This window comes from Drosophila yakuba, chromosome X (assembly GCF_016746365.2).
Source record: "Drosophila yakuba strain Tai18E2 chromosome X, Prin_Dyak_Tai18E2_2.1, whole genome shotgun sequence".
NCBI classification, from domain to species: domain Eukaryota; kingdom Metazoa; phylum Arthropoda; class Insecta; order Diptera; family Drosophilidae; genus Drosophila; species Drosophila yakuba.
Genome location: NC_052526.2, coordinates 21,614,650 through 21,642,127, shown reverse-complemented (window position 1 = coordinate 21,642,127; position 27,478 = coordinate 21,614,650). Strand labels below are relative to the sequence as shown.

Below are 27,478 nucleotides of genomic sequence, written 5' to 3'. Positions count from 1 at the left end.
CCACGCTAAGTCAGTCTTAAGAAAAGTCAAGAATTAATAAGAAGTGACAAATCGAATAAACGGAGCTATGCTCCATTACAAAAAACCGAACTAAAACATTGAATTACTTACTGGCGGATTAAACAATCTTACATGGCGACCGTGACAGGACCTCCAAAGATCGCAGGACGCCCGAAGATTGCAGGACGTAAGGACTAAGCGGACTTAATAAAAAATATAAAGCAGAAGGGACTGAATAAAAAAGGATGGCGCAATACATACAAAAATAAACAGAGTGAGTAAAGTTTAAGTGTGATATGGGCAAGCGCGGAGGCGAAAGCAAAAAAGTGAATAAAAAAAAAGCCCATATTAAGTGGCTATTCACCAAAACGCCACCACCCGCATGGTCAACTGCACAAAAATGGCAGGAAGAATTAGACCATCTGCAAAATTTAATAAAGCAGAAAAAAGAAAAGCCCCACACAAAAACTTACTCTGATATACAAATTTTAACCAACAAAAAAAATTAACACAACTAAACCGCCTCCCAGGAAAAAGCTCCCAATCAAAGAGAAGAAGTGCCCAGCGGACTGCGAAGGAATTTGGAGCCTCTTTTGTCAAGGAACCTGTGCGATGACCAGCACCGGTACCGCCTGAGCCCATAGGCCCAGGACAGCAGCAGCCGAAAACCAAGTTCGGGAGGCAAACCGCCACCTGAACCTTCGAGGGAGCGTTAGCGTGTCCGGCTGGCGACGTCCAGCTAACGCAAGGAAGATCTGCAGGTAAAATAAGGAGGAGCTGCGACACAAAATATTTTTTTTTTGTTGCCGTGCGTGGCACACCACCCTCGATGCACTGCGCTGCATATTAATTTTACACAAAATATTGTAACATTGAGCGGAATCTTTTCTGCCTGATGAGAAGAATGGCCCGTAAAGCCATACACCAATTAGGCAGGTAAATGTAACAATATAAACAAAAACTAAAATTTAACTTCAAAACAAAAAAAAATAATAATTCCCAAAACAAAATAGTTTAAATAAACCAAAACCACAAAAAATAATAAAAAAAAAAAATTATATTATAATTAAATATATACGAAAATGGGTTGGTTTGGATCTGACGATAGTCCGGACAGACAGACGGACAGACGGACATGGTCATATCGACTCGGCTATTGGTCCTGATCAAGAATATAAGTTAACAACAAAAGAACTCACAGCACCGAATTGCGAAAGATCGCAAACGGATCCGGCCATGCACCTGCAGTAGCGCGGGATCAGCGTTTCTGTGGGAGCGACGAGGGCAAATGCAGAAAGCTTGCACGCGCATCCGGCCGTGCACCTGCATTGGCCTCGAAATGCGAAGCTCAGCGTCTGGAGAGCTTCCGTGGGAGCAACGAGGGCAGAGGCAGCGACGGAGCCAGCACCGACGCCAACAGAGGCAGCGACGGTGCTGGGAGGTATAAAAAACACCCAAATTGTAAAATAGCTTTAGTTCAATTTTGCTTAAAAATAAACACGGACTTCTGTCCAATAAAAACTATTAAAAAATCGAATTAACTTCATTCGGATTAACTGGCGCCCAACGTTAAAGGGTCCGGACGCGGTAAAAAATCCTTCGGTGTAAACGTAAATCCTGTAAGTGCACCCCACAGGCTGCCCCGGTTACGATACGCGAAAACGCAAACCTATAAGAGCACCCCACAGGCTGCCCCGGTTCGCGGATAAATCTGGATAAATCCGTAAGAGCACTGACGTGCCAAGATCACCGCTGGACGGCTCCTGCAAAAAAAAAAAAAGAACTCACTTACATCAGACTGAAGGCGATCGCCTCAGCCAACTAAACGGAGGAGTTAAGACGGTACCCAAGTAGCCCAGGAGCAAACAGGAAGACTACCCACTAACCGGTTCAGGATGTATTTCATAATGTAAGTTAGTTAAGAAAAAAAACATTTTTAAAAAAAAACACACAAAATCTATACGTGAAACACTGTGCAAAGATAAAAAATTTTTTAGTCTGAAAACATAACAAATCCGTACAAGAAATACTGTGAAAATATAAAATCTTTAATTCAAACAAAAAATTATTTGAAAAACATACAATACCCATACGTGAAATACTGTGAAAAGATAAAAAATTTTTTATTTTTCGAAAACACACAAAATCTACACAAAAAATACTGTGCAAATATAAAATTTGTAATTCCAAAAACACAAGAAAAAAATATTAAAATATAAAAATTGTTTAATTCCGAAAACAAATATCGCATAAATAATCATGGCGAATCCAAACAACCTAATTAGGCCTGCCCTACTTAATAATAACACAGCCCCCGAAGTAAACCAAGCCCTTAATGTAGCCCAAATGCAGGGACAAATTCAAGAAATAGTAGAGAGGCTTTTGAACCAAAGACTAAACTCAAACACTGCACCACTACTCGATCAGGCAGTCGATATCAACAATGCAAATATGATGGAATTAGAGCGAGTCCCAGATATAGTTAAGGGTTTAAGGGAATTTTCTGGCCAAGCCGGAGAATTTAGTTCATGGAGGAAAAGCGTTGAGAGGGTATTAAAAATATATTCGTCATTAGCAGGAACACCCAAATACTACGGAATTCTCAATATTATTAGGAACAAAATCGTTGGCAACGCAGACTCAGTACTAGAATCTTACAACACCCCACTAAATTGGATAGCTATCTCGAAATGTTTGACAGCACACTACGCGGACAAGCGCGATGTGACCACACTAGAATACCAAATGACCTCGTTAGTACAGGGAAATCAAACCACATCAGAATTCTACCAACAAGTTTACACCCACCTATCCCTTATTTTGAACAAGATTACTTGTATGGAAATGGGAAAGGAATCAATAGATCTATTTGCCAAATCCTACAGGGACAAGGCACTCGACACCTTCATTAGAGGCCTGAACGGCGACTTGCCCAGACTGTTGGGTACCAAAGAGCCCGCGGATCTCCCCTCAGCACTTCAGCTATGTGAGAAATTAGAAAACCAAAATTTTAGAACTAATTACGCAAATAGCCAAACACATTCAAGAAAATTCGAAGGCCCTAATAGAGGACCACACCTACCAAGGAAATCCGTTCAACAATTTTCAAACACAGGTCGACAACCATTCATTCCACACTTGGCTCATGTTCCACAGACCCCTAAAGCAAATAATTATGTGCCACAGCAACAATATGGTGCACATTACCAACAATATTCTGGCAACCCACCAACACAGCCACCAAGACCATCGGCCCCAAAGCCACAACCTAGGCCAGAGCCTATGGACGTAGATAAAAGTATGCAAACTAAACAAGTAAATTACATGAATAGACCCAAATTTGGACAACAGGAAAAAAGACCACCACCACACGGACTAACCGGACTGCCAGACAAAAGACAGAGAAATTTCCATCTAGAAACCACTAGCGAACAAGCTACAGAATACATTGACGATCCAACAGACACTGACGAAGCGACACTTAACGAATACTATTCACAAACCCCAGATTTCGAACAGGAACCAGAGGAGACAGAATATACTGAATTACATTTTTTAGAGTAGAACCCTCTTCGTTACCCTACTTCCAATCTAAGGCAGGTAATGGAGAGATGATAAAAATTCTGATAGACACCGGATCGAACAAAAACTATATTCAACCCAGATTAGTTAAGAAACCAATCAAAAACAATAAACCTTTTTTCGTTAACTCTGTGGGCGGACAAGTTCCGATAACGCACCATACAATCGCCAATCCTTTCAACCTAAAAGACACTTATATAAAATTTTATCTACTACCCTCCTTAACGAGCTTCGACGCCATTATCGGAAACGATACACTGCGCGAAGTAAAAGCCCAAATTAATTTGCAGAAAGGGTATATTTCAATACAGAACAAAAGACGAATTAAAATAAAGCAGAAAACCTCACACGAAGTCAACAAATTAGATACCCAAGTAGAACACGCTACAGAGACTCAAAAGAAACATTTAAGGACTATTTGCTCAAAATTTAAAAATCTCTTTGGAGACCCTGACGAAAAACTGACATACACGACAAAAGTAGAAGCCACTATAAGAAGTACAAACGATAGCCCAATATACTCAAGACATTACCCATACCCAGAGGCTCTCAGACCAGAAGTAGAAAAACAAATACAAGAGCTACTCGCAAACGACATAATTAGACCCTCACGGTCTCCATACAACTCCCCAATATGGATCGTCCCGAAAAAAATGGACGCATCTGGACAGAGAAAGCACAGAATGGTAATCGACTATAGGAAACTAAACATGGTTACGATTCCAGACAGATACCCTATACCGGACATTAACAATGTACTTGCACAATTAGGACAGAATAAGTTTTTCTCAGTCATTGACCTTAAAAGCGGCTTTCACCAAATTCCACTAAGGAAATCCGATATAGAAAAAACAGCATTTTCAGTTAACCAGGGAAAATACGAGTTCACCAGACTACCGTTTGGCCTCAAAAACGCCCCTTCAATTTTTCAACGGACGCTGGACGATATCCTTAGAGAACACATAGGAGTTAGGTGTTTCGTATACATCGATGATGTCATCATCTTTAGCAAAAATGAAGAAAACCATTTAAAAGACATCGAGTTAATATTTAATATTCTGGAAGAAGCAAACATGCGAATTCAGCTTGACAAATGCGAATTCTTCAGAAAAGAAGTCGAATTCTTAGGGTTTTTAGTGGCCGATACCGGAATAAAAAAGAATCCCGAAAAAGTCAGGGCCATCGTAGAATTCCCCGAGCCAAAAACCCTCAAAGATCTTCGTTCCTTTTTAGGACTGTCAGGGTTTTACCGTCGCTTTATCAAAGATTATGCGAAGCTCGCAAAGCCCCTTACAGCCCTTCTAAGAGGGGAAGAGGGCCGAGGCCGTATTTCAAAAAATGCCTCAAGCAGAACGCCAATCTACCTCGAAGAAAACGCTAGGGAAGCATTTAATAAGCTAAAACAAACTCTCGCTTCCGAAGAAGTCATGCTGGCTTATCCAGATTATAGTAAAGAATTCCAATTGACCACAGATGCTTCAGATTATGCCATAGGAGCCGTATTAGCTCAGGAAGACAAACCAATAATGTTTATTTCTAGAACCTTAAGCAAGGCAGAAGAAAGTTACGCACCGAACAAAAAAGAAATGTTGGCAATAATTTGGTCAATACAAACCCTTCGAAATTTTTTGTATGGTCCAACCAAAATAAAAATATTCACAGATCATGAGTCCCTCACACACCCAACTAATCCAAAAAGCCGTAACGACCAAATGAAAAGATGGAAAGCAATTTTAGAAGAATACACCCACGAACTTTTGCACAAACCTGGCAAGGCAAACGTGGTTGCCGACGCATTGAGTAGACCTCCCTTGCAAACGCATGGAGAACTAAATGCAATGACGGAAACCGTGCACAGTAGTTCCAGTTCTCCCCTGAAAAATTAATACCTATGGCGGAAGAACCAATAAATGTTTTTAAGAATCAAATACTGCTATTTTCGGGAGTAAAATCCTACAAATTTGAAATTGTTTTTCCAACATATCACAGACACATTATTACAGAACCCATATTCAATTCAGAAAATTTATTACAAATTCTAAAAGAAAGGCTAAATCCGTCCGTCATAAATGGAATCTATACCGATGAGAAAACACTTGGGAAACTTCAAGAAATTTATCCACTTTTTAATAATTACAAAACTAGATTTTCTAATAAAATAGTTACAGATCTGACAGACGAAACCGACCAAGAAAACGCCATTATAACAGAACATAGAAGAGCACACCGCAATAGCAGCGAAAACAGACAGCAGCTGTTAGAAAAAGTATATTTTCCACAAATGAGGGCGAAAATCATAAAAATAACGAAGGAATGTCAGACATGCAAGGAACAAAAATACGAAAGACACCCAAATAAGCCAGAGCTACAAAGCACACCAATACCACAATACCCAGGACAAATTATTCACGTAGACTTCTACCTCACATGTAAACAAGTAGTACTCACAGCAATAGATAAATTCTCAAAATTCGCACAGGCTAAAATAGTTAATTCACGAGCAACCCAAGACATTAAACAACCACTGAAAGAAACATTAATAAACTTCGGTATCCCAGAAATAGTGATAATAGATAACGAAAAATCCCTTGGATCAGGGCCCATAATGCGGATGCTGCAAGACCAGTTCAATATAAAGGTCTATAAAGCACCACCTTACAACAGTTCAGCCAACGGTCAGATCGAACGTTTTCATTCCACTCTTTCAGAAATTATTAGATGCCAAAAAGTCGAGAAATTGCACAATTCCCTAAATGACCTTATAGAGAGATCAGTTGCTAAATACAATTATTCAATACACTCAACCACAAACAGAAAACCGGTCGATTTATTCTTTGGCAGAAAAGTATCACTTGACCCTAAACTACTCCAGACGGAAAGACAGAAAGTTACAGACAAGATTAGGCTCACGCAGAAAAAAGATTTAGCCCACCATAACAAAAGTAGAGATCAGATAAAAAAATATTATCCTGGACAGGAGATATTCGTACAAAACAATAAAAGATTAGGAACCAAGTTGTCAGCCAGATACAAAAAAGAAATTGTCAAAGAAGACAGAAACACGACAGTACTAGTAGAAAGTGGGAGAATCATTTACAAAAAACTCATTCAAAATTAAAACTCCATTCACAGGGCCCTATTCACTATATGCGCTGCTACGGACTTACGAATAACGGACTATACGAACTCAGACATCGTAACACTGACGACGGGACTGGCAAAGGTCCAAATTGGGACCTTTAGGTTAATCCATGTTATTAATATTGAGGAATACGAAAATGCAATTGACAAAATTAACCACACAACCCTGTTAAACTTAAAAACGCACGACCCGATTCTACCCTTCATAATGGAGGAAATTAAAATTTCGAAAAATTTAATCAATAGCTTGAAAGTCAGGAGTATAAGGAAAAGACATATAGATCTAATAGGTAGCGCCTGGAAGTGGCTTGCCGGATCCCCGGACAGCAGGGATTTCGAAATTATTCAGGAAAAAATAAACTCAGCCCTAACCAACAACAATAATCAGGTTATCCTCAATAGATTAATCCTAGACAAGATAAACAAGATCACTTCGGCCAACAGGAATTTAATGAACAGCTTAGGATACCAAAGGGACGTTCAGAGAGACACCAGTACCACCCTTATGTTCCAAATCCAAATGCTTAAGGAGGAGATTCTTAATCTCAACCAGGCCATACAGTGGGCCAAAGCAGATATTAGTAACCCCCAAATATTAGGAGATCAGGAAATTAATGAAATCAAAAAAATACTAGATCAGGATCAGCTACCCTATATAAATTTGGAAGAAGCCATGCACATAGCTGAGGTAAATATCGCAAGTAATGGTCCAATGCTAATTTATATCGTAAAAATCCCTGTAACCGATACCAAACTATGCGAAGATATTCTAATAAAACCAATAAAAATTGGTCAATATGTCAACAAGATAGAAACCGAAAATGTAATTAAATGTAATGAAAAAATATTCGCAAAAACCACAAAATGTAATAGCTATAATGAAATAACAATTTGTAAACATAGAAATATAATAGACATTAGTAACTCAACCTGCCTACCAAATCTCTTAAAAAGTCGCCCTGCCACCTGCACTAGAGTCAACAATCAACACATCCCCACGATCGAGGAAATCGCACCCGGAGTTGTCCTACTCAATAAATTCAGCGGCAATATTTCGGTCAACGGAACAACGTCGACACTGAATGGGTCGTTTATCATCAACTTCAGCAATACTACCATAGAAATTGAGGAACAAATCTTCACAAACCAGTACGCCATACACCACCAGCCAATGCCGGCTATTCTGCAAACTAAAATGACAATCAAAGGCATAGAAGAGAAACTTTCACTGGAACTAATTAAAGAACTCAACACCAATAACACTGAAGCCTTGGAGCTATTAGAAACCACCTCCCACACAGCCGACATCTTAATGGGCTGCGTTATAATCATCGGAGGGTTGCTAGGTTTCACTTAAACCAAACCAATGATGACACCCAGATCAACGACCGCAACGAGTGGGGACACTCGATTTTAAAGGCGGAAGAGTTAACAACAAAAGAACTCACAGCACCGAATTGCGAAAGATCGCAAACGGATCCGGCCATGCACCTGCAGTAGCGCGGGATCAGCGTTTCTGTGGGAGCGACGAGGGCAAATGCAGAAAGCTTGCACGCGCATCCGGCCGTGCACCTGCATTGGCCTCGAAATGCGAAGCTCAGCGTCTGGAGAGCTTCCGTGGGAGCAACGAGGGCAGAGGCAGCGACGGAGCCAGCACCGACGCCAACAGAGGCAGCGACGGTGCTGGGAGGTATAAATAACACCCAAATTGTAAAATAGCTTTAGTTCAATTTTGCTTAAAAATAAACACGGACTTCTGTCCAATAAAAACTATTAAAAAATCGAATTAACTTCATTCGGATTAACTTATATATACTTTATATGGTCGGAAACCCTTCCTTCTGCCTGTTACATACTTTTCAACGAATCTAGTATACCCTTTTACTCTACGAGTAACGGGTATAATAATAAAGAAGCGCTATATAAGTAGAGCGAACAATTTGAATACGATTTAAAATTTAAGATTGAATAAAAAGGCGAATGAATAAAGAAAAACTTAAGAATATATATATATAAACATGTAAAGACAAAAATAAATTTTTAAATATTAAGATCGATTAAAAAAAAAAACAAATAAATAAATAAATTTATTAAGAATTAAATCGAATTTTAAATATGATTATAGACATATATCAATATAGACGAATAGGTGCCACCATTCTAAGACGTTTTTACATACTCACTTTCATATCTGTTAGATTTACTGCCTACTGTTGGCTTACGATAAACGCAGAAGAACTGCAAGAAATAGCTCGCCCCGACGAAGACGTCGCATGGCATTTTGAAAACGTCATAAACCCAGACGTTTAGAATCCCCAACAAAGAAAATAATGGGTAAACATATCCAGCATAGAATTAGAAAAATAGAAAAGAAAGACCCGAACTTCGTGAGAAGAGTATTATTCCTGATGACGTAGAACCAATGCCTCTTTTCGATTTATTGTTCGTCCATTACGTAACAATATTTAAATTAAAAAGGTCACCTTTTTATGTTTGTTCAAAGAAGGACCTGGCAACAGTTCTTGCGATGATCATAGTCGATGAAATAAAAGTCGATAGTCAACCAAATTGGTTAGTCTATAAATATTAGAACTATTTACAAAGTTCTAATACAAAAATAGGGCTATATGGACTGGCAAAACATAAAAAATTAGCTAGAACATATAAAAATAGCCTTTGATAAATCATACAAGTGCTTAAGCCAAAATAGAGAAATACAACAAAATACTCTAAATAGGCACGCACAAATATTGGTAGAATGCTTTAATGAAGCACGCCAATTACTAAATGTAAACAAAGATAGATTAACTAGAGTACATTTAACGCAAGCGTTAAAATTTCGAAACAAGTTTAGAGAACACTTGTTATTAGTAAAGAAAAGACATAATTTAAATCTGACTGTCCCTACAATATTCAAAACATCAGTTGAAATAAGTAACAATACAGAAGTATCGGAAGACTCCGATCAAGACTCTAAAGAAGAGGACTCTGAACAGGAAATTAAAGAAGAAGATCTGCACGATCTTACAATACCGGCAACAATTAAATTGCCAGAAATAGGAGAAGAAGAAAGTTCAGAGCCTCCAAATATAGACCTAGAAGACAGAATGACTGACTCAGCCGCAACTTCAAGGGAATACGTGCGACAAATTTCGTCCACGATACCCGAGTTCGATGGCAAGAAAGTCAATTTAAACAGATTTTTGACGGCTCTCCGACTAACAGATCTCACGAAAGGAGATCAGGAGATGTTAGCCGTTGAAGTAATTAAGACGAAAATAATTGGCCCTTTGTCATACAAAGTTGAAAATGAAAGGACTGTAGTATGCATATATCGAATACCCACTGTACCAAGTTTGTTGCACTGGTTACATAAACAGAGCCCGGTCTAAGTGGCCGAAATATGAGTCGATCGACGAACACCCACAAAAAGCATACCTAAGCATTTCGCTACATGCGCTGACCGTCGGATCGAACTCAAGTGCATGCATATAAACAGCCGAACTCAAGTGCATGCATATACCACAACTCCCTCGCTTAAGTAACACATACATATATATTATATATAAGATATACATAACCGTCTCTCTGCTGTCCAACTGTGGGCAGCGCAGCCAGGAGACTTAGGCTTAAATAGAACCTAAGAATGAATGTCAAAAAGAGATCCATTTTGATATGGGAAGCGGCACCATTGCCTGCTCCCAAAATAAACTAAACCATTGAATATTAAATCCGCTATTATTTTATTTGGATGAAAGTATTTCATGGCGACCGTGACAGTGTCTTATTATGACATGTGACAAAAGAGCCGAGTGAAAAAAAAAAAAACAACAACAACAAAATAAGAATATGAATAAATCGGCAGCAACAAAAGTGACAAAGTACCGATGGAGGAATGCATGCGGGAGCATACGAATAAACCGGCAGCAATTATAAGTGTGAGGGGCAATCCGTCCCTTACGCCAGCGAAGGAGAACGACACTGGAAAAACCAAAATTACTGAGTGAGTAGAGTGCGGTGATGGTCCGCGGAGGCCAGAAAGTCAAGATAAACAAAAGAATAGCGCATATTAAATGGCTATTATACACAAATAAAACGCCGCCCCCATGGGCAACGGCACAAAATTTAACCACAGAGCTTGACTTTCTGAGGGAAAGCCTCCTGCAGAGGAAAAATAAACCCGCAACTCACTCAGTACATACCAATATACCAGTAATAAATGAGAAGTTAACTAAAAAGCCTCGATCTCCAAAGCCTCTACCAAGGAAGAAGGAAGTTTGCCCAAAGGACTGCCCTGGACCATTGCACTCCCCACAGTGCAAGTCCACTTGCTTAATACAAAGACCTGTGCGAGGACCAGCACCGGCCTCGCCTGAGCTCAGAGGCTCCGGACAACAGCAGCAGTGACAACAGCAGCAGTGACAACAGCGAGAGGGGCAACACCGCCACTTTCGCCAACGAGGGAACGTCAGCGTGCCAGACCGGCGACGCCCAGCTGACGTGGAAGGAAGAGTTGAAGCCCAGCCGAACATAAATATTTTTTTGTGCCCTGCGTGGCACCCCACACATCGATGCACTGCGCTGCATGTTATTCTTAAACGACCCTTTGTAACATCGAGCGGAACCTTTTCCGCCCGATGAGCAGTATAGCCCGTAAAGCTATACAAACCGATAGGCAGGAAAATTGTAATAAGTAAATGCATAGTAATGCAATAGAAAAGTTTCCTAAAAATCATACAAATAACTATATATACGAGTTAAAAATACATTTACCCGAAATGGGGTTAGTAGATGTCAAGTCTGTGGACTCCACAGCTAACGTTATTAACAAAGTAGAGTCAAATCAGTATGACCTCTTCTTAATACACATCTTGCTAATAATAATCGTTGTAATAATGTGCGCAAATTGCATCTACAAAGTATATAAACGGCATAATAAATGCTTGAAAAAGAAATATATGAGCCAGGCAAATGACCTGGACAAAATTTAAAAAAAAATATATAGCACAGACAACAGTAAATAAATAATAACATGTTTTAACACTACTATGTTTAACTTTATAATGCAATGAATTGAATAAAAAGAATTACAAAATACATTAAATACATTAATATAATATATTAAAGATATGGCTACACTGAGGGCATTTATTGAAAAATACGAGGAAATTCAGCTATCCCTTCTAGTGGGGAAACAGTTCATATCCATAAAATAATGGAATGGATTGAGATATATGAAGAATTGAATAAAATAAAAGTTGACTTTGACAAATCGTACAAATCACTTTCACAAAACAGACCAATTCATACAAATACCGTAAAGAAACATTCAGAGACACTAGTAAATTGCTTTAACCAAGCACGCATACTCATACATGAACAAAAAGAACAATTAAATCAAGAGCATTGGTCACGAGTATCGAAATTTTTAATTAGACTACGGTCTAATCTAATATCGGTTAAACTAAAACTTAATCTAGATATATATGTGCCAACTATACTCAACACTTCTCTTACACTTGAAACTAGTGAAACTGACAATGACCAAATAGGGCCAGAAGAGCAGGAAACAAATGTTAAATTAGAAGAGGAGGACTTGAATAATCTCACTATACCAGCTGTTTTAATGTCCGATCTGGATAATTCCACAGATTCCGATAGCTCTCCAAGCAACAATAGAACCATGGCGCAAACTAACATAGAATTTATTAATACAGCCACTAAGCTTATACCAGCTTTTGATGGTAAGGCCGAAAATTTAAATAGTTTTATTGACGCACTAGAAATTTTGCGATTGATAACAGGCGAACATGAGGAATTGGCAGTGTCTATAGTAAAATCAAGGCTAAAAGGTGTTGCCAGGAATTTAGTCGGAAATGAAACTACAATAACAGAAGTAATTTCCAAATTGAAAAGCAATGTCAAAGGCGAAACTGTAGAGGTACTTTCAGCGAAACTGATGAACCTACAGCAACGCAATAAAACTGCCAACCAATACACAGTAGAGGTTGAGCAGCTGACCAAAATGTTGGAATGTGCGTACATAACAGACGGTTTACCACTAGAGTTAGCCAGAAGTTATTCAACCCAAAATGCAGTCAAGGCAATGACTAAAAATTGCACAATTGATAAGGTAAAACTTATCATGCAAGCCGGCACTTTCAACACAATGAATGAAGCCGTATCCAAATTCGTAAATAGTTGCACAGAGGCAACCGGACAGCAAAATACTGTCCTATATTACAGAAATAATTCACAGCGCGGCGGAAACCGCGGGCATGGAAATTATAGAGGTAACTTTCGCAGTCGCTTCAATAATTATAGTAACAATAATTACAACAACCAATACTATAATGGACGAGGCCAATATAGAGGAAACTCTAGAGGCCGTGGCAACTCGAACAGAAGCCAAAACTATAACAACCCAAGTAACGTCCGGGTAACCAACAATACATCGGGAAACTCCCAAAGCCCTTTAAATACTCAACAGTAGAGAATGCAAGGGTTCATACTATTAATCTCAGTCAGAACATATTCGTATCATTCAACCATGTGGCTACAGGAAAAGAACTTGTCTTTTTGGTAGATACTGGTGCAGACATTTCAATAGTTAAAGAAAATTCTGATGTCTTTCATGACATACAATACAATTATATTATAGATATAAAAGGAATAAGTCAAGAAGTAACCAAATCAAAGGGGTTAACTTCCATTGAAATACAGACCACTAAGTACATAATCCCACACGATTTTCATATCGTGGATTTAAAATTCGCTATTCCCTGTGATGGCATATTAGGAATCGATTTTATTAAAAAATACAACTGTCAATTAGACTTCAAGCCATCTGAAGATTGGCTTATAATTAGACCTAATAACTTAAAATTTCCCATTTATGTTCCAATAACATACAGTTCTGGCAATAACTCAATACTTCTGCCAGCAAGATCCCAAGTTGTCCGAAAAATAGAACTAAATTCAAAAGAAGACAGTGTATTGATTCCAAATCAAGAAATTCAGCATGGTATTTACATAGCAAGTACAATAGCAACATCTAAAAACGCTTTTATAAGACTACTCAATACAACGAATAAAGATCAAGTAGTCAGTACAAATAATTTAGCATTTGAATCACTTTCGAACTACGATGTAGTCAAAACTAATATAGACAATAGAAACCAAACTGTATTATCCCAACTAAAGAAAAACTTTCCTCCACAATTCGAATCACAACTTTCAAGCTTATGCACCCAATACAATGATATATTCGGATTGGAATCTGAACCAATAAGCACTAATAATTTTTATAAACAAAAACTGAGATTAAAAGATGATGAACCGGTGTATGTAAAGAATTATAGAAGCCCACATAGTCAGGTGAACGAAATACAAAAACAAGTTGGAAAATTGGTCACTGACGGCATTGTTGAACCATCTGTATCTGAATATAATAGCCCATTATTACTTGTTCCGAAAAAACCAACTCCAGGTTCAGAACAAAAGAAATGGCGATTAGTAATTGACTATCGTCAAATTAATAAAAAATTACTGTCCGATAAATTTCCACTCCCAAGAATTGATGACATTTTAGATCAACTTGGGAGAGCGAAATATTTTTCATGTCTTGACTTAATGTCAGGATTTCATCAAATTGAACTAGAAAAAAGCTCATTTTCAACGAGCAATGGCTCGTATCGCTTCACGCGACTACCTTTTGGTATAAAAATAGCACCAAATTCATTCCAGAGGATGATGACTATAGCATTCTCAGGATTAGAACCTTCACAAGCATTCCTTTATATGGATGACTTAATAGTTATAGGTTGTTCTGAAAAACATATGCTTAAAAACTTAACAGATGTTTTTGAGAAATGTAGAAAATACAACCTAAAGTTACATCCAGAAAAATGCTCATTTTTTATGCATGAGGTGACTTTTCTAGGTCATAAATGCACAGATAAAGGAATACTTCCAGATGACAAGAAATATGATGTCATTATGAATTACCCTACGCCGCACAATGCGGACAGCGCTAGACGTTTCGTTGCGTTTTGCAATTATTATAGACGTTTCATTAAAAATTTCGCCGAATATTCACGGCACATAACAAGATTATGTAAAAAGAATGTTCCTTTCGAATGGACAGATGAATGCGAAAACGCATTCCAATATTTAAAAACAAAACTTATGGAACCTACTTTGCTACAATATCCAGATTTCAGCAAAAAATTCTGTATAATTACTGATGCAAGTAAGCAAGCGTGCGGAGCGGTTTTAACTCAAAACCATAACGGACTCCAACTTCCCATAGCATACGCATCAAGAGCCTTCAGTAAAGGAGAAAGTAATAAATGTACAACTGAGCAGGAATTAGCTGCAATTCACTGGGCAATATTACATTTTAGGCCATACATTTATGGAAAACATTTTACAATTAAAACAGATCACAGACCATTAATATATCTATTCTCAATGATCAATCCGAGTTCTAAACTGACACGCATGAGGCTAGAATTAGAAGAGTATGATTTTACAGTCGAATATTTAAAGGGAAAAGACAATCATGTAGCTGATGCGTTATCAAGAATAACCATTAAAGATCTACAAAACATTACAGGCAATATAATGAAAGTCACTACTAGATATCAAAACAGACAGAAAATCCGCGCGGATAACAACAAAATAGAATTGCCTAGGCAATCTATTGAAAAAGCTTCTAAGCCCAACGTATATGAAGTCATAAACAATGACGAAGTACGTAAAGTAGTGACCTTGCATATAAAAAATATGCTATGTTTCTTTAAACATGGTAAGAAAATTATTGCAAGATATGATGTTCGCGATTTATATACTAATGGAATCCTCGACTTAGGTCAATTTTTCCAAAGGCTTGAAATGCAGGCCGGTATAAATAAAATCAGCCAACTCAAAATGGCACCGTGGGAAAATATCTTTGAATATGTTTCAATAGATAATTTTAAACGAATGGGCAATAAAATATTGAATACATTAAGAGTAGCGCTACTCAACCCGGTGACCCTTATAGAAAAACAAAAAGAGAAAGAAGCTATACTGTCTAAATTCCATGACGATCCAATACAAGGAGGTCACATCGGCATTTCAAAAACCTTGGCCAAGGTCAGAAGACATTATTTTTGGAAAGGTATGACTCGAGATATTACTGAGTACATACGAAAATGTCAAAAATGCCAAAAAGCTAAAATAACAAAGCACAGCAAGAACCCAATGGTAATAACCAATACGCCAATAAACGCTTTCGACAGGGTGATAGTAGACACTATTGGTCCACTACCTAAATCAGAAAATGGCAATGAATATGCAGTCACCTTAATATGTGACCTAACTAAATATTTAGTTGCCATTCCAATTGCAAATAAAAGTGCAAACACCGTCGCAAAAGCAATTTTTGAAAATTTTATTCTGAAGTACGGTCCAATGAAGACGTTCATTACGGACATGGGAACAGAATACAAAAATTCAATTATAAATGATTTATGCAGTTATATGAAAATAGACAACATAACGTCTACTGCATATCATCACCAGACTTTGGGTACCGTTGAAAGAAGTCATAGAACCTTCAACGAGTACATTCGTTCATATATATCAGTTGACAAAACTAATTGGGACATATGGTTACAATATTTTGTGTATTGTTTTAATACTACACCATCAGTAACCCATAATTACTGCCCATATGAACTAGTATTTGGTAAACCAAGCAACTTGCCAATACACTTTAATAAAATAGATAGAATAGAACCTATATATAATATAGATGACTACGCTAAAGAAGTTAAATTTAGATTAGAAAACGCGTATAAGAGGGCCCGTCTAATGTTAGAAAATAATAAAATAAGACAAAAGCTAGCATACGACAATAGGGTATCAGACGTAGGTGATAAAGTTTTATTACAAAATGAAACTGCACATAAGTTAGAACCAGTTTATATAGGACCATTCGAGGTCATTAGAATAGAAGAGCGGAATAATATAGTAATAAAAAATAAGAAGAATAAGGAACAAACAGTACATAAGGATAGGTTAAAAATGTTTATTTCATAATTGTTATTAGTATAGCCATACTATTTCAAAATTTCTTATCTACAATTGAATATTTTTTGTAATTTAATATATTCAAAATCGAAATCTTTAAATTCAAAAAAAAATAATAATAAATAAAATAAAAATAAAAATAGTAAAATCTCCATTGTTAATTAAAAACTAATCTTTTAAGCAAAATCCAAAAAAAAAAAAAATAATAACTTCATAAATTACGTTATTTTTCAAAAGGAGGGAGATGTAGTATGCATATATCGAATACCCACTGTACCAAGTTTGTTGCACTGGTTACATAAACAGAGCCCGGTCTAAGTGGCCGAAATATGAGTCGATCGACGAACACCCACAAAAAGCATACCTAAGCATTTCGCTACATGCGCTGACCGTCGGATCGAACTCAAGTGCATGCATATAAACAGCCGAACTCAAGTGCATGCATATACCACAACTCCCTCGCTTAAGTAACACATACATATATATTATATATAAGATATACATAACCGTCTCTCTGCTGTCCAACTGTGGGCAGCGCAGCCAGGAGACTTAGGCTTAAATAGAACCTAAGAATGAATGTCAAAAAGAGATCCATTTTGATATGGGAAGCGGCACCATTGCCTGCTCCCAAAATAAACTAAACCATTGAATATTAAATCCGCTATTATTTTATTTGGATGAAAGTATTTCAGGACCATTATTGGAATCATAGGTGTATTAAAGGCATCAGTTAAAGGCGAACCGCCTGATGTCATTAAAGCAAAATTATTAAATACACAACAACGTGGTAAAACTGCAGCGCAGTATACCACAGAAATTGAAAATCTACGTAGGTCGCTTGAGGCAGCTTACATAGATGACGGACTGGACTCAAACAACGCAGATAAGTTCGGAACGAAAGAAGCGATCACTGCGATGATAAAGAATTGCGAGCATGATAAGCTCAAGACAATTCTCGAAGCAGGTAACTTCAGCACTATAAATAGTGTAATAGAGAAGTACATACACTGCTGCACCGAAATGACCGGCAACTCGAACAGTGTTTTCTTCTATAACAATAGAGGATATTTTCGAGGAAATAGTTATCGTGGAAACTACCAAAATAACTATAACTATAATAACAACTATAGAGGCCGAGGTGGTAACCAAATTATAATAGAGGTGGAGGTTACTCAAGAGGTAACCAAACCATAACCATAATACAAATCAGACCCACAATGCTCGAAACATCGAATCGGAAAACGAACAGGCCCTCTTGAGCAACAGTCAACAATAAAAGTATACAAAATTAATCTCAGTTTAAGCATTTTCATACGTTTAAAGAATATGAGTACCAATTCATGGGTAACTCTTTTAATAGATACAGGTGCAGAAATTTCCCTGCTTAAATGCAGAAACAATAATCTTAACGATTTAAATACAAAAAACACAACAAATATATCAGGAATAGGGCAAGGGACAATTCAGTCTCTAGGTACACTACATTTAGAAATGTGTATTGCTAATGCAGCAATACCATATGAATTCCATATCGTACCTGACAATTTTCCTATACCAGGGGATGGTATAATTGGCTTGGATTTCATTAAGAAATACAATTGTATTTTGGAATTCCACGACCAAGAAGATTGGTTTACTTTGAGGCCCAAAAATTTCAGGAATATAAATGTTCCTATTATACATTCACTAGATAACGAAATAATTTTGCCAGCTAGATCAGAAGTGATTCGAAAGATTCAACTAACATATAATGACACACATGTCCTCATCCCCAACCAGGAATTGCAACCTGGCATAATAATAGCAAGTGCACTCGTAAACACTCAGAACGTCTTGATTCGAATTATAAATACAACTGAAAAAGACGCTATAGTAAGCAGCGCAAATATAAAAAGCGAATCATTAGATGATTATGATGTTTACAATGCAAATATAGAAAATAGTGCACAAAGAACTTCAGAAGTATTAAAACTTCTTAAATTTCCATCGTTATTCAAAAGCGATTTAACAAAATTATGCGATATTTTTGGTCTCGAAACAGAAACCATATCAGCTAATAATTTTTATAAGCAAAAATTGAGATTAAATGACAAAACTCCAGTCTACATCAAAAACTATAGAATGCCGGAAAGTCAAAAGCCAGAAATTCAAAGGCAAGTTGACAAATTGATAAAAGATGGCATTGTCGAACCATCTATATCAGAATATAATAGCCCACTTCTCTTGGTACCCAAGAAATCACTGCCTAACTCAGCGGAAAAGAGATGGCGATTAGTTGTCGATTATCGTCAAATCAACAAGAAACTGCTAGCAGATAAATTCCCACTTCCAAGAATAGAAGATATTCTTGATCAATTAGGTCGAGCAAAATATTTCTCGTGCCTAGACCTGATGTCAGGATTTCATCAAATAGAATTAGACGAAAGGTCAAGAAATATAACATCATTCTGAACTTCAACAGGAGCATACCGCAACACGCGATTACCATTTGGTTTAAAAATAGCCCCAAATTCTTTCCAAAGAATGATGACTCTTGCATTTTCAGGCTTAACGCCTTTGCAAGCATTTCTGTATATGGATGATTTAGTAGTAATAGGTTGTTCTGAAAAGCATATGCTTAAGAATTTAACCGATGTTTTCAAATTATGTAGACAACATAATTTAAAACTACATCCAGAAAAATGCACTTTCTTTATGAAAGAGGTTACATATTTAGGTCATAAATGTACTGATAAAGGTATATTACCAGATGACTCTAAATATGATGTAATTAAAAACTACCCACAACCAGTAAATGCAGACGAAGCTAGACGATTCGTCGCATTTTGCAATTATTACAGAAGATTTATTAAGAACTTCTCTGAGATATCACGCCACTTAACGAGGCTTTGTAAAAAGAATGTTCCATTTGAATGGACAAGCGAATGCAATGATGCATTCGAATATCTCAAAATGGAATTAATGAAACCGACACTTATTCAGTACCCAGATTTCAGCAAACAATTTCGCATAACCACAGATGCTAGTAAATAAGCATGTGGAGCGGTATTATCTCAAGAACATAACGGTCAACAGCTACCAGTGGCATACGCTTCAATAAGCTTTACAAAAGGCGAAAGTAATAAGTCCACTACAGAGCAGGAGCTAGCAGCTATTCACTGGGCAATAAATCACTTCATACCATACGCATATGGTAGGCATTTCTTAGTACAAAGTGACCATAGGCCACTATCATATCTTTTTTCAATGAGAAACCCCAGTTCAAAATTAACCAGAATGAGACTAGACTTGGAGGAGTTTGAATTTACAGTAGAATACCTCAAGGGGAAAGATAATCATGTTGCAGACGCTTTGTCCCGAATAACCATCGGAGAACTTAAAGCAATGAATAGACAAATACTAAAGGTCACAACAAGATCTACAACAAGACAGAAAAATACCTGCGCAGGTGAAAAATTGCATGAACCAAATAAGAAAGAACATATATAAAAATGCCCAATATCTATCAGGTAATCAATAACATTGATGCCAAAAAATATGTTATACTCAAAATAGACAAACATAAGTGCTTGTTAAAAAGAGGAAAACACATTATAACACGTTTTGATATGACTAATTTTTATTCTAATGAAAAATTCGATTTATATCAATTCTTTCAAAGGCTTAATGAAGAAGCAAGAATAAATAGCATCATTCAAACACAATTGTCACCAAGTGAACAAATCTTCGAATTTGTCACTATAAAGAATTTTAAAGAAAAGGGCAATAAAATACTGAAAAATTTAAAAATAGCGCTTTGAAACAAGGTTACTAAGATAGATAAAATGATAAGGTTCAAATAAAAGCAATACTGTCTAAATATCATGATGATCCGTCAGAAGGAGGCCATTCAGGAATTTCTAGAACCCTGAAGAAAATAAAAAACTATTATTATTGGCCACAAATGACAAAGGCAATAAGTAAATATGTTAAAACATGTTTAAAATGCCAACAAGCAAAGACAACAAAACATACTAAAACACCTTTGACAATAACAAAAACGCCAGCAACAGCATTTGATATAGTCTTGATAGATACCATTGGTCCACTGCCAAGATCAGAAAACGGAAATGAGTATGCTGTTATTATCATTTGCGATTTAACAAAATATCTGGTAACGGTACCTATTCCAAATAAAAGTGCAAGATCAGTTGCTAAGGCTATATTCGAAAATTTTATTCTAAAGTACGGTCCAATAAAAACAATCATAACGGACATGGGAAATATAAAAACCAAATTATAGACGACCTGTGCAAATATATGAAGATAAAAAACATTACTTCAACAGCACACCATCACCAGACATTAGGAACAATAGAACGAAGTCACAGAACATTCAACGAGTATGTTCGCTCATATATATCTTTTGACAAAACCGATTGGGATATATGGATACAATATTTTACTTATTGTTTCAACACAACACCATCGGTAGTTCATGAATATTGTCCATATGAATTAGTATTTGGAAGATTACCAAGACAATTCACAGATTTTAACAGGATAGACAGAATATATCCTATTTACAACATGGATGACTATTCAAAAGAAGTTAAGCTAAGATTAGAAATAGCATATAGAAGAGCTAAAAATATGTTAAACAAGGCAAAAGCCGATAGAAAAATAAAATATGATAGAAATATTAGTAACTTCGAATTAAAAATAGGAGATAAGATATTACTTAAAAACGAAACAGGTCATAAGCTTGATAATAATTATTTAGGACCATATTTAGTTTCAGAAATAGAAGATAATGACAACATTACAATTATAGGAAATAAATATAAAAGAAAATAAAAAACAGGTAGTCCATAAAGATAGGTTAAAAATTTTTAATTTCTAATACATTTTGTTTGGTTGGCCAACCACAAATAAAAAACTAATAAAAAAATAAAAATACAAAACTTTTACTTTTCAAATACAATCTAAATAAATATATTCTTTAATATTTCTTTACTCATTCATTTTAAATACTAATATACATACAAAAAAATAAATATTAAAAAAAAAGCAGAAACAAAAAATATATATATCAATATTATAAATAACTTCATATTATTACGTTATTTTTCAAAAGGAGGGAGATGTAGTATATACGAATATAATAATAATAATAATTATTATAATATTAATAAAAATAAGAATATGAAATATAATAATAAGACAACCAATAAGTAAACTTAAGACCATCCGAATCCTTAATTGCAAGTTCAGCAATGTACGCCTTTAGGGGTCGCACTTGACTCCCATTGGTTATCGAGTATGAACTTCATATATACATTTTTGTAGATTTTGCTAGTGTCAGCACTTTGCTGTCACGAGCGATCGGCCTGCTCGCCACGCTAAGTTCAGTCATAAGTTCAGTCAATTTATGTGAGAGTAGGAATAACACGCCCAAGGACAGAATAAATATTCTTAGCAAACTAAACACAGATCATTTAAACAATGAAGAATTTACAGCACTAAAAAATCTCTGCAAGAAGTTTCCAAAATTATTTAATCAAGAAGGAGATAACTTAACCTTCACTAACCTTGTTAAACATAAAATACAGACTACAGACGAAATTCCACTACATTCAAAGCCATTTAGACACAGTCCCGTAGAAAGACAAGAAATTCAAAGACAAATTACCAACCTTTTGAAACAAGACATTATCATTCATAGCCACTCCCCATGGGGCGCACCCATTTTTCTCGTGTAAAAAAAACCCGACGCTTCGGGAGATTGGTCATAGACTATAGAAAATTGAATGAAAAAACCGTTAAAGACAAATACCCTATGCCTAATATAAACGATGACCTAAACAGAATCGGTAGAGCCAAATATTTCACAGCCCTAGATTTGGCAAGCGGATATCACCAGGTGGAAATGGACCCCAAAGATATCAGCAAAACAGCTTTCTCGGCAGTTGAAGGGCATTTTGAGTTTGTGAGAATGCCTTTCGGCCTCACTAACGCTCCAGCGACCTTTCAAAGGGTAATGGACAATATCTTAGCAGACCTTAACGGTAACTGTTGTTATTTTCTTCATCACTCCAAGAACACGTAAATGACCCAAAACAAGTATTCGACAGATTAGATAGAGCAAATCTAAAACTCCAACCAGAAAAATCTGAGTTTTACAGAAAGGAAATTGAATACTTGGGTCACGTAGTCACCGATTCGGGCATAAAAACCCAACCCAAAAAAACTACTTGCAATTAAAGTCTTTCCGATGCCAAAAACTAAAAAATAAATAAAGTTTTTTTTAGGATTACTTGGTTATTATAGAAAATGCATAAAAGATTTCGCAGCAATAACGAAACCATTGACACAACAGTTAAATGGCAAAGCCACAGTCAAAATTGACGGAGTCATTCATTAGGGCATTTGAAACGAGCAAAACAAAACCACCCGATCCTCCAATATCCGGATTTCAATAAACCATTTATACTTACCACAGATGGTAGCAATTTTGCCATCGGGGCAGTCTTGTCCAAGGGCTCTCTTAATCAGGACAAACCGGTATTATTCGCAAGTAGAACACTGTCAGATACAGAAACAAATTATTCCACCGTAGAGAAGGAAATGTTAGCTATAATCTGGGCCACAAAACACTTCCGCGTTTAACACACGAGATTAATTTAGAAATTGTCTTTAAAATCACAAATATGTTAATAAGAGAAACTGACTTCTATGCCTTTCAAAAATAAAATGAGAAGAACCATATCAGAAACACACTATGACAAACAAAGCATGGCTAATATTTTAAAACAAACGAAATTTTTAAAATCATTGAAGAGACTCTAAAAGAATATTTTTTACCTACCGACCTATATAAAGTCATAAGATGTATCACGTTAGTACAAGACATAACCGACACAAACGAACAAGAATGAGAAATACGAAAATATCACTTGGCAAACAACCACAGGGGAATAGACGAATCATCTCATCTAAAAATATCCATTAATTTCCCATTATTAAGAGCAAAGGTCACCCATATTATTAATGACTTAAATACGACAGGCAACCACAAAAACTCGAATTTTCGGAAACCGAAACCCCGTCACAACCTATGCAGATTATACACTCTGACATTAATACTTTATACTATACTAAGTGCGTAAGCCAAAATAGAGAAATACAACAAAAAACTCTAAATAGGCACGCACAAATATTGGTAGAATGCTTTAATGAAGCACACCAATTACTGAATGTAAACAAAGATAGATTAACTAGAGTACATTTAACGCAAGCGTTAAAATTTCTAAACAAGTTTAGAGAAAACTTGTTATTAGTAAAGAAAAGACATAATTTAAATCTGACTGTCCCTACAATATTCAAAACATCAGTTGAAATTCAAATAAGTAACAATACAGAAGTATCGGAAGACTCCGATCAAGACTCTAAAGAAGAGGACTCTGAACAGGAAATTAAAGAAGAAGATCTGCACGATCTTACAATACCGGCAACAATTAAATTGCCAGAAATAGGAGAAGAAGAAAGTTCAGAGCCTCCAAATATAGACCTAGAAGACAGAATGACTGACTCAGCCGCAACTTCAAGGGAATACGTGCGACAAATTTCGTCCACGATACCCGAGTTCGATGGCAAGAAAGTCAATTTAAACAGATTTTTGACGGCTCTCCGACTAACAGATCTCACGAAAGGAGATCAGGAGATGTTAGCCGTTGAAGTAATTAAGACGAAAATAATTGGCCCTTTGTCATACAAAGTTGAAAATGAAAGGACTGTAGTATGCATATATCGAATACCCACTGTACCAAGTTTGTTGCACTGGTTACATAAACAGAGCCCGGTCTAAGTGGCCGAAATATGAGTCGATCGACGAACACCCACAAAAAGCATACCTAAGCATTTCGCTACATGCGCTGACCGTCGGATCGAACTCAAGTGCATGCATATAAACAGCCGAACTCAAGTGCATGCATATACCACAACTCCCTCGCTTAAGTAACACATACATATATATTATATATAAGATATACATAACCGTCTCTCTGCTGTCCAACTGTGGGCAGCGCAGCCAGGAGACTTAGGCTTAAATAGAACCTAAGAATGAATGTCAAAAAGAGATCCATTTTGATATGGGAAGCGGCACCATTGCCTGCTCCCAAAATAAACTAAACCATTGAATATTAAATCCGCTATTATTTTATTTGGATGAAAGTATTTCAGGACCATTATTGGAATCATAGGTGTATTAAAGGCATCAGTTAAAGGCGAACCGCCTGATGTCATTAAAGCAAAATTATTAAATACACAACAACGTGGTAAAACTGCAGCGCAGTATACCACAGAAATTGAAAATCTACGTAGGTCGCTTGAGGCAGCTTACATAGATGACGGACTGGACTCAAACAACGCAGATAAGTTCGGAACGAAAGAAGCGATCACTGCGATGATAAAGAATTGCGAGCATGATAAGCTCAAGACAATTCTCGAAGCAGGTAACTTCAGCACTATAAATAGTGTAATAGAGAAGTACATACACTGCTGCACCGAAATGACCGGCAACTCGAACAGTGTTTTCTTCTATAACAATAGAGGATATTTTCGAGGAAATAGTTATCGTGGAAACTACCAAAATAACTATAACTATAATAACAACTATAGAGGCCGAGGTGGTAACCAAATTATAATAGAGGTGGAGGTTACTCAAGAGGTAACCAAACCATAACCATAATACAAATCAGACCCACAATGCTCGAAACATCGAATCGGAAAACGAACAGGCCCTCTTGAGCAACAGTCAACAATAAAAGTATACAAAATTAATCTCAGTTTAAGCATTTTCATACGTTTAAAGAATATGAGTACCAATTCATGGGTAACTCTTTTAATAGATACAGGTGCAGAAATTTCCCTGCTTAAATGCAGAAACAATAATCTTAACGATTTAAATACAAAAAACACAACAAATATATCAGGAATAGGGCAAGGGACAATTCAGTCTCTAGGTACACTACATTTAGAAATGTGTATTGCTAATGCAGCAATACCATATGAATTCCATATCGTACCTGACAATTTTCCTATACCAGGGGATGGTATAATTGGCTTGGATTTCATTAAGAAATACAATTGTATTTTGGAATTCCACGACCAAGAAGATTGGTTTACTTTGAGGCCCAAAAATTTCAGGAATATAAATGTTCCTATTATACATTCACTAGATAACGAAATAATTTTGCCAGCTAGATCAGAAGTGATTCGAAAGATTCAACTAACATATAATGACACACATGTCCTCATCCCCAACCAGGAATTGCAACCTGGCATAATAATAGCAAGTGCACTCGTAAACACTCAGAACGTCTTGATTCGAATTATAAATACAACTGAAAAAGACGCTATAGTAAGCAGCGCAAATATAAAAAGCGAATCATTAGATGATTATGATGTTTACAATGCAAATATAGAAAATAGTGCACAAAGAACTTCAGAAGTATTAAAACTTCTTAAATTTCCATCGTTATTCAAAAGCGATTTAACAAAATTATGCGATATTTTTGGTCTCGAAACAGAAACCATATCAGCTAATAATTTTTATAAGCAAAAATTGAGATTAAATGACAAAACTCCAGTCTACATCAAAAACTATAGAATGCCGGAAAGTCAAAAGCCAGAAATTCAAAGGCAAGTTGACAAATTGATAAAAGATGGCATTGTCGAACCATCTATATCAGAATATAATAGCCCACTTCTCTTGGTACCCAAGAAATCACTGCCTAACTCAGCGGAAAAGAGATGGCGATTAGTTGTCGATTATCGTCAAATCAACAAGAAACTGCTAGCAGATAAATTCCCACTTCCAAGAATAGAAGATATTCTTGATCAATTAGGTCGAGCAAAATATTTCTCGTGCCTAGACCTGATGTCAGGATTTCATCAAATAGAATTAGACGAAAGGTCAAGAAATATAACATCATTCTGAACTTCAACAGGAGCATACCGCTACACGCGATTACCATTTGGTTTAAAAATAGCCCCAAATTCTTTCCAAAGAATGATGACTCTTGCATTTTCAGGCTTAACGCCTTTGCAAGCATTTCTGTATATGGATGATTTAGTAGTAATAGGTTGTTCTGAAAAGCATATGCTTAAGAATTTAACCGATGTTTTCAAATTATGTAGACAACATAATTTAAAACTACATCCAGAAAAATGCACTTTCTTTATGAAAGAGGTTACATATTTAGGTCATAAATGTACTGATAAAGGTATATTACCAGATGACTCTAAATATGATGTAATTAAAAACTACCCACAACCAGTAAATGCAGACGAAGCTAGACGATTCGTCGCATTTTGCAATTATTACAGAAGATTTATTAAGAACTTCTCTGAGATATCACGCCACTTAACGAGGCTTTGTAAAAAGAATGTTCCATTTGAATGGACAAGCGAATGCAATGATGCATTCGAATATCTCAAAATGGAATTAATGAAACCGACACTTATTCAGTACCCAGATTTCAGCAAACAATTTCGCATAACCACAGATGCTAGTAAATAAGCATGTGGAGCGGTATTATCTCAAGAACATAACGGTCAACAGCTACCAGTGGCATACGCTTCAAGAAGCTTTACAAAAGGCGAAAGTAATAAGTCCACTACAGAGCAGGAGCTAGCA

The 27,478-nt window shown here is 36.4% G+C and overlaps 2 protein-coding genes across 2 annotated transcripts; both read left to right on the top strand.

The window, feature by feature from the left end:
• The first annotated feature begins 9,282 nt into the window (after positions 1–9,282).
• Positions 9,283–18,819, top strand: LOC120320465. Its single transcript, XM_039370183.2, has 2 exons — positions 9,283–10,039; positions 17,493–18,819. The coding sequence occupies exons 1-2, from the start codon at positions 9,831–9,833 to the stop codon at positions 17,992–17,994; spliced, it is 711 nt and encodes a 236-aa protein (XP_039226117.1). The 5' UTR covers positions 9,283–9,830; the 3' UTR covers positions 17,995–18,819.
• Positions 18,820–24,021: 5,202 nt separating this feature from the next.
• On the top strand, positions 24,022–26,347 carry LOC120320466. Its single transcript, XM_039370184.1, has 2 exons — positions 24,022–24,570; positions 25,021–26,347. Exons 1-2 carry the CDS (start codon positions 24,362–24,364, stop codon positions 25,520–25,522), a joined length of 711 nt encoding a protein of 236 aa, XP_039226118.1. The 5' UTR covers positions 24,022–24,361; the 3' UTR covers positions 25,523–26,347.
• The last annotated feature ends 1,131 nt before the right edge of the window (positions 26,348–27,478 follow it).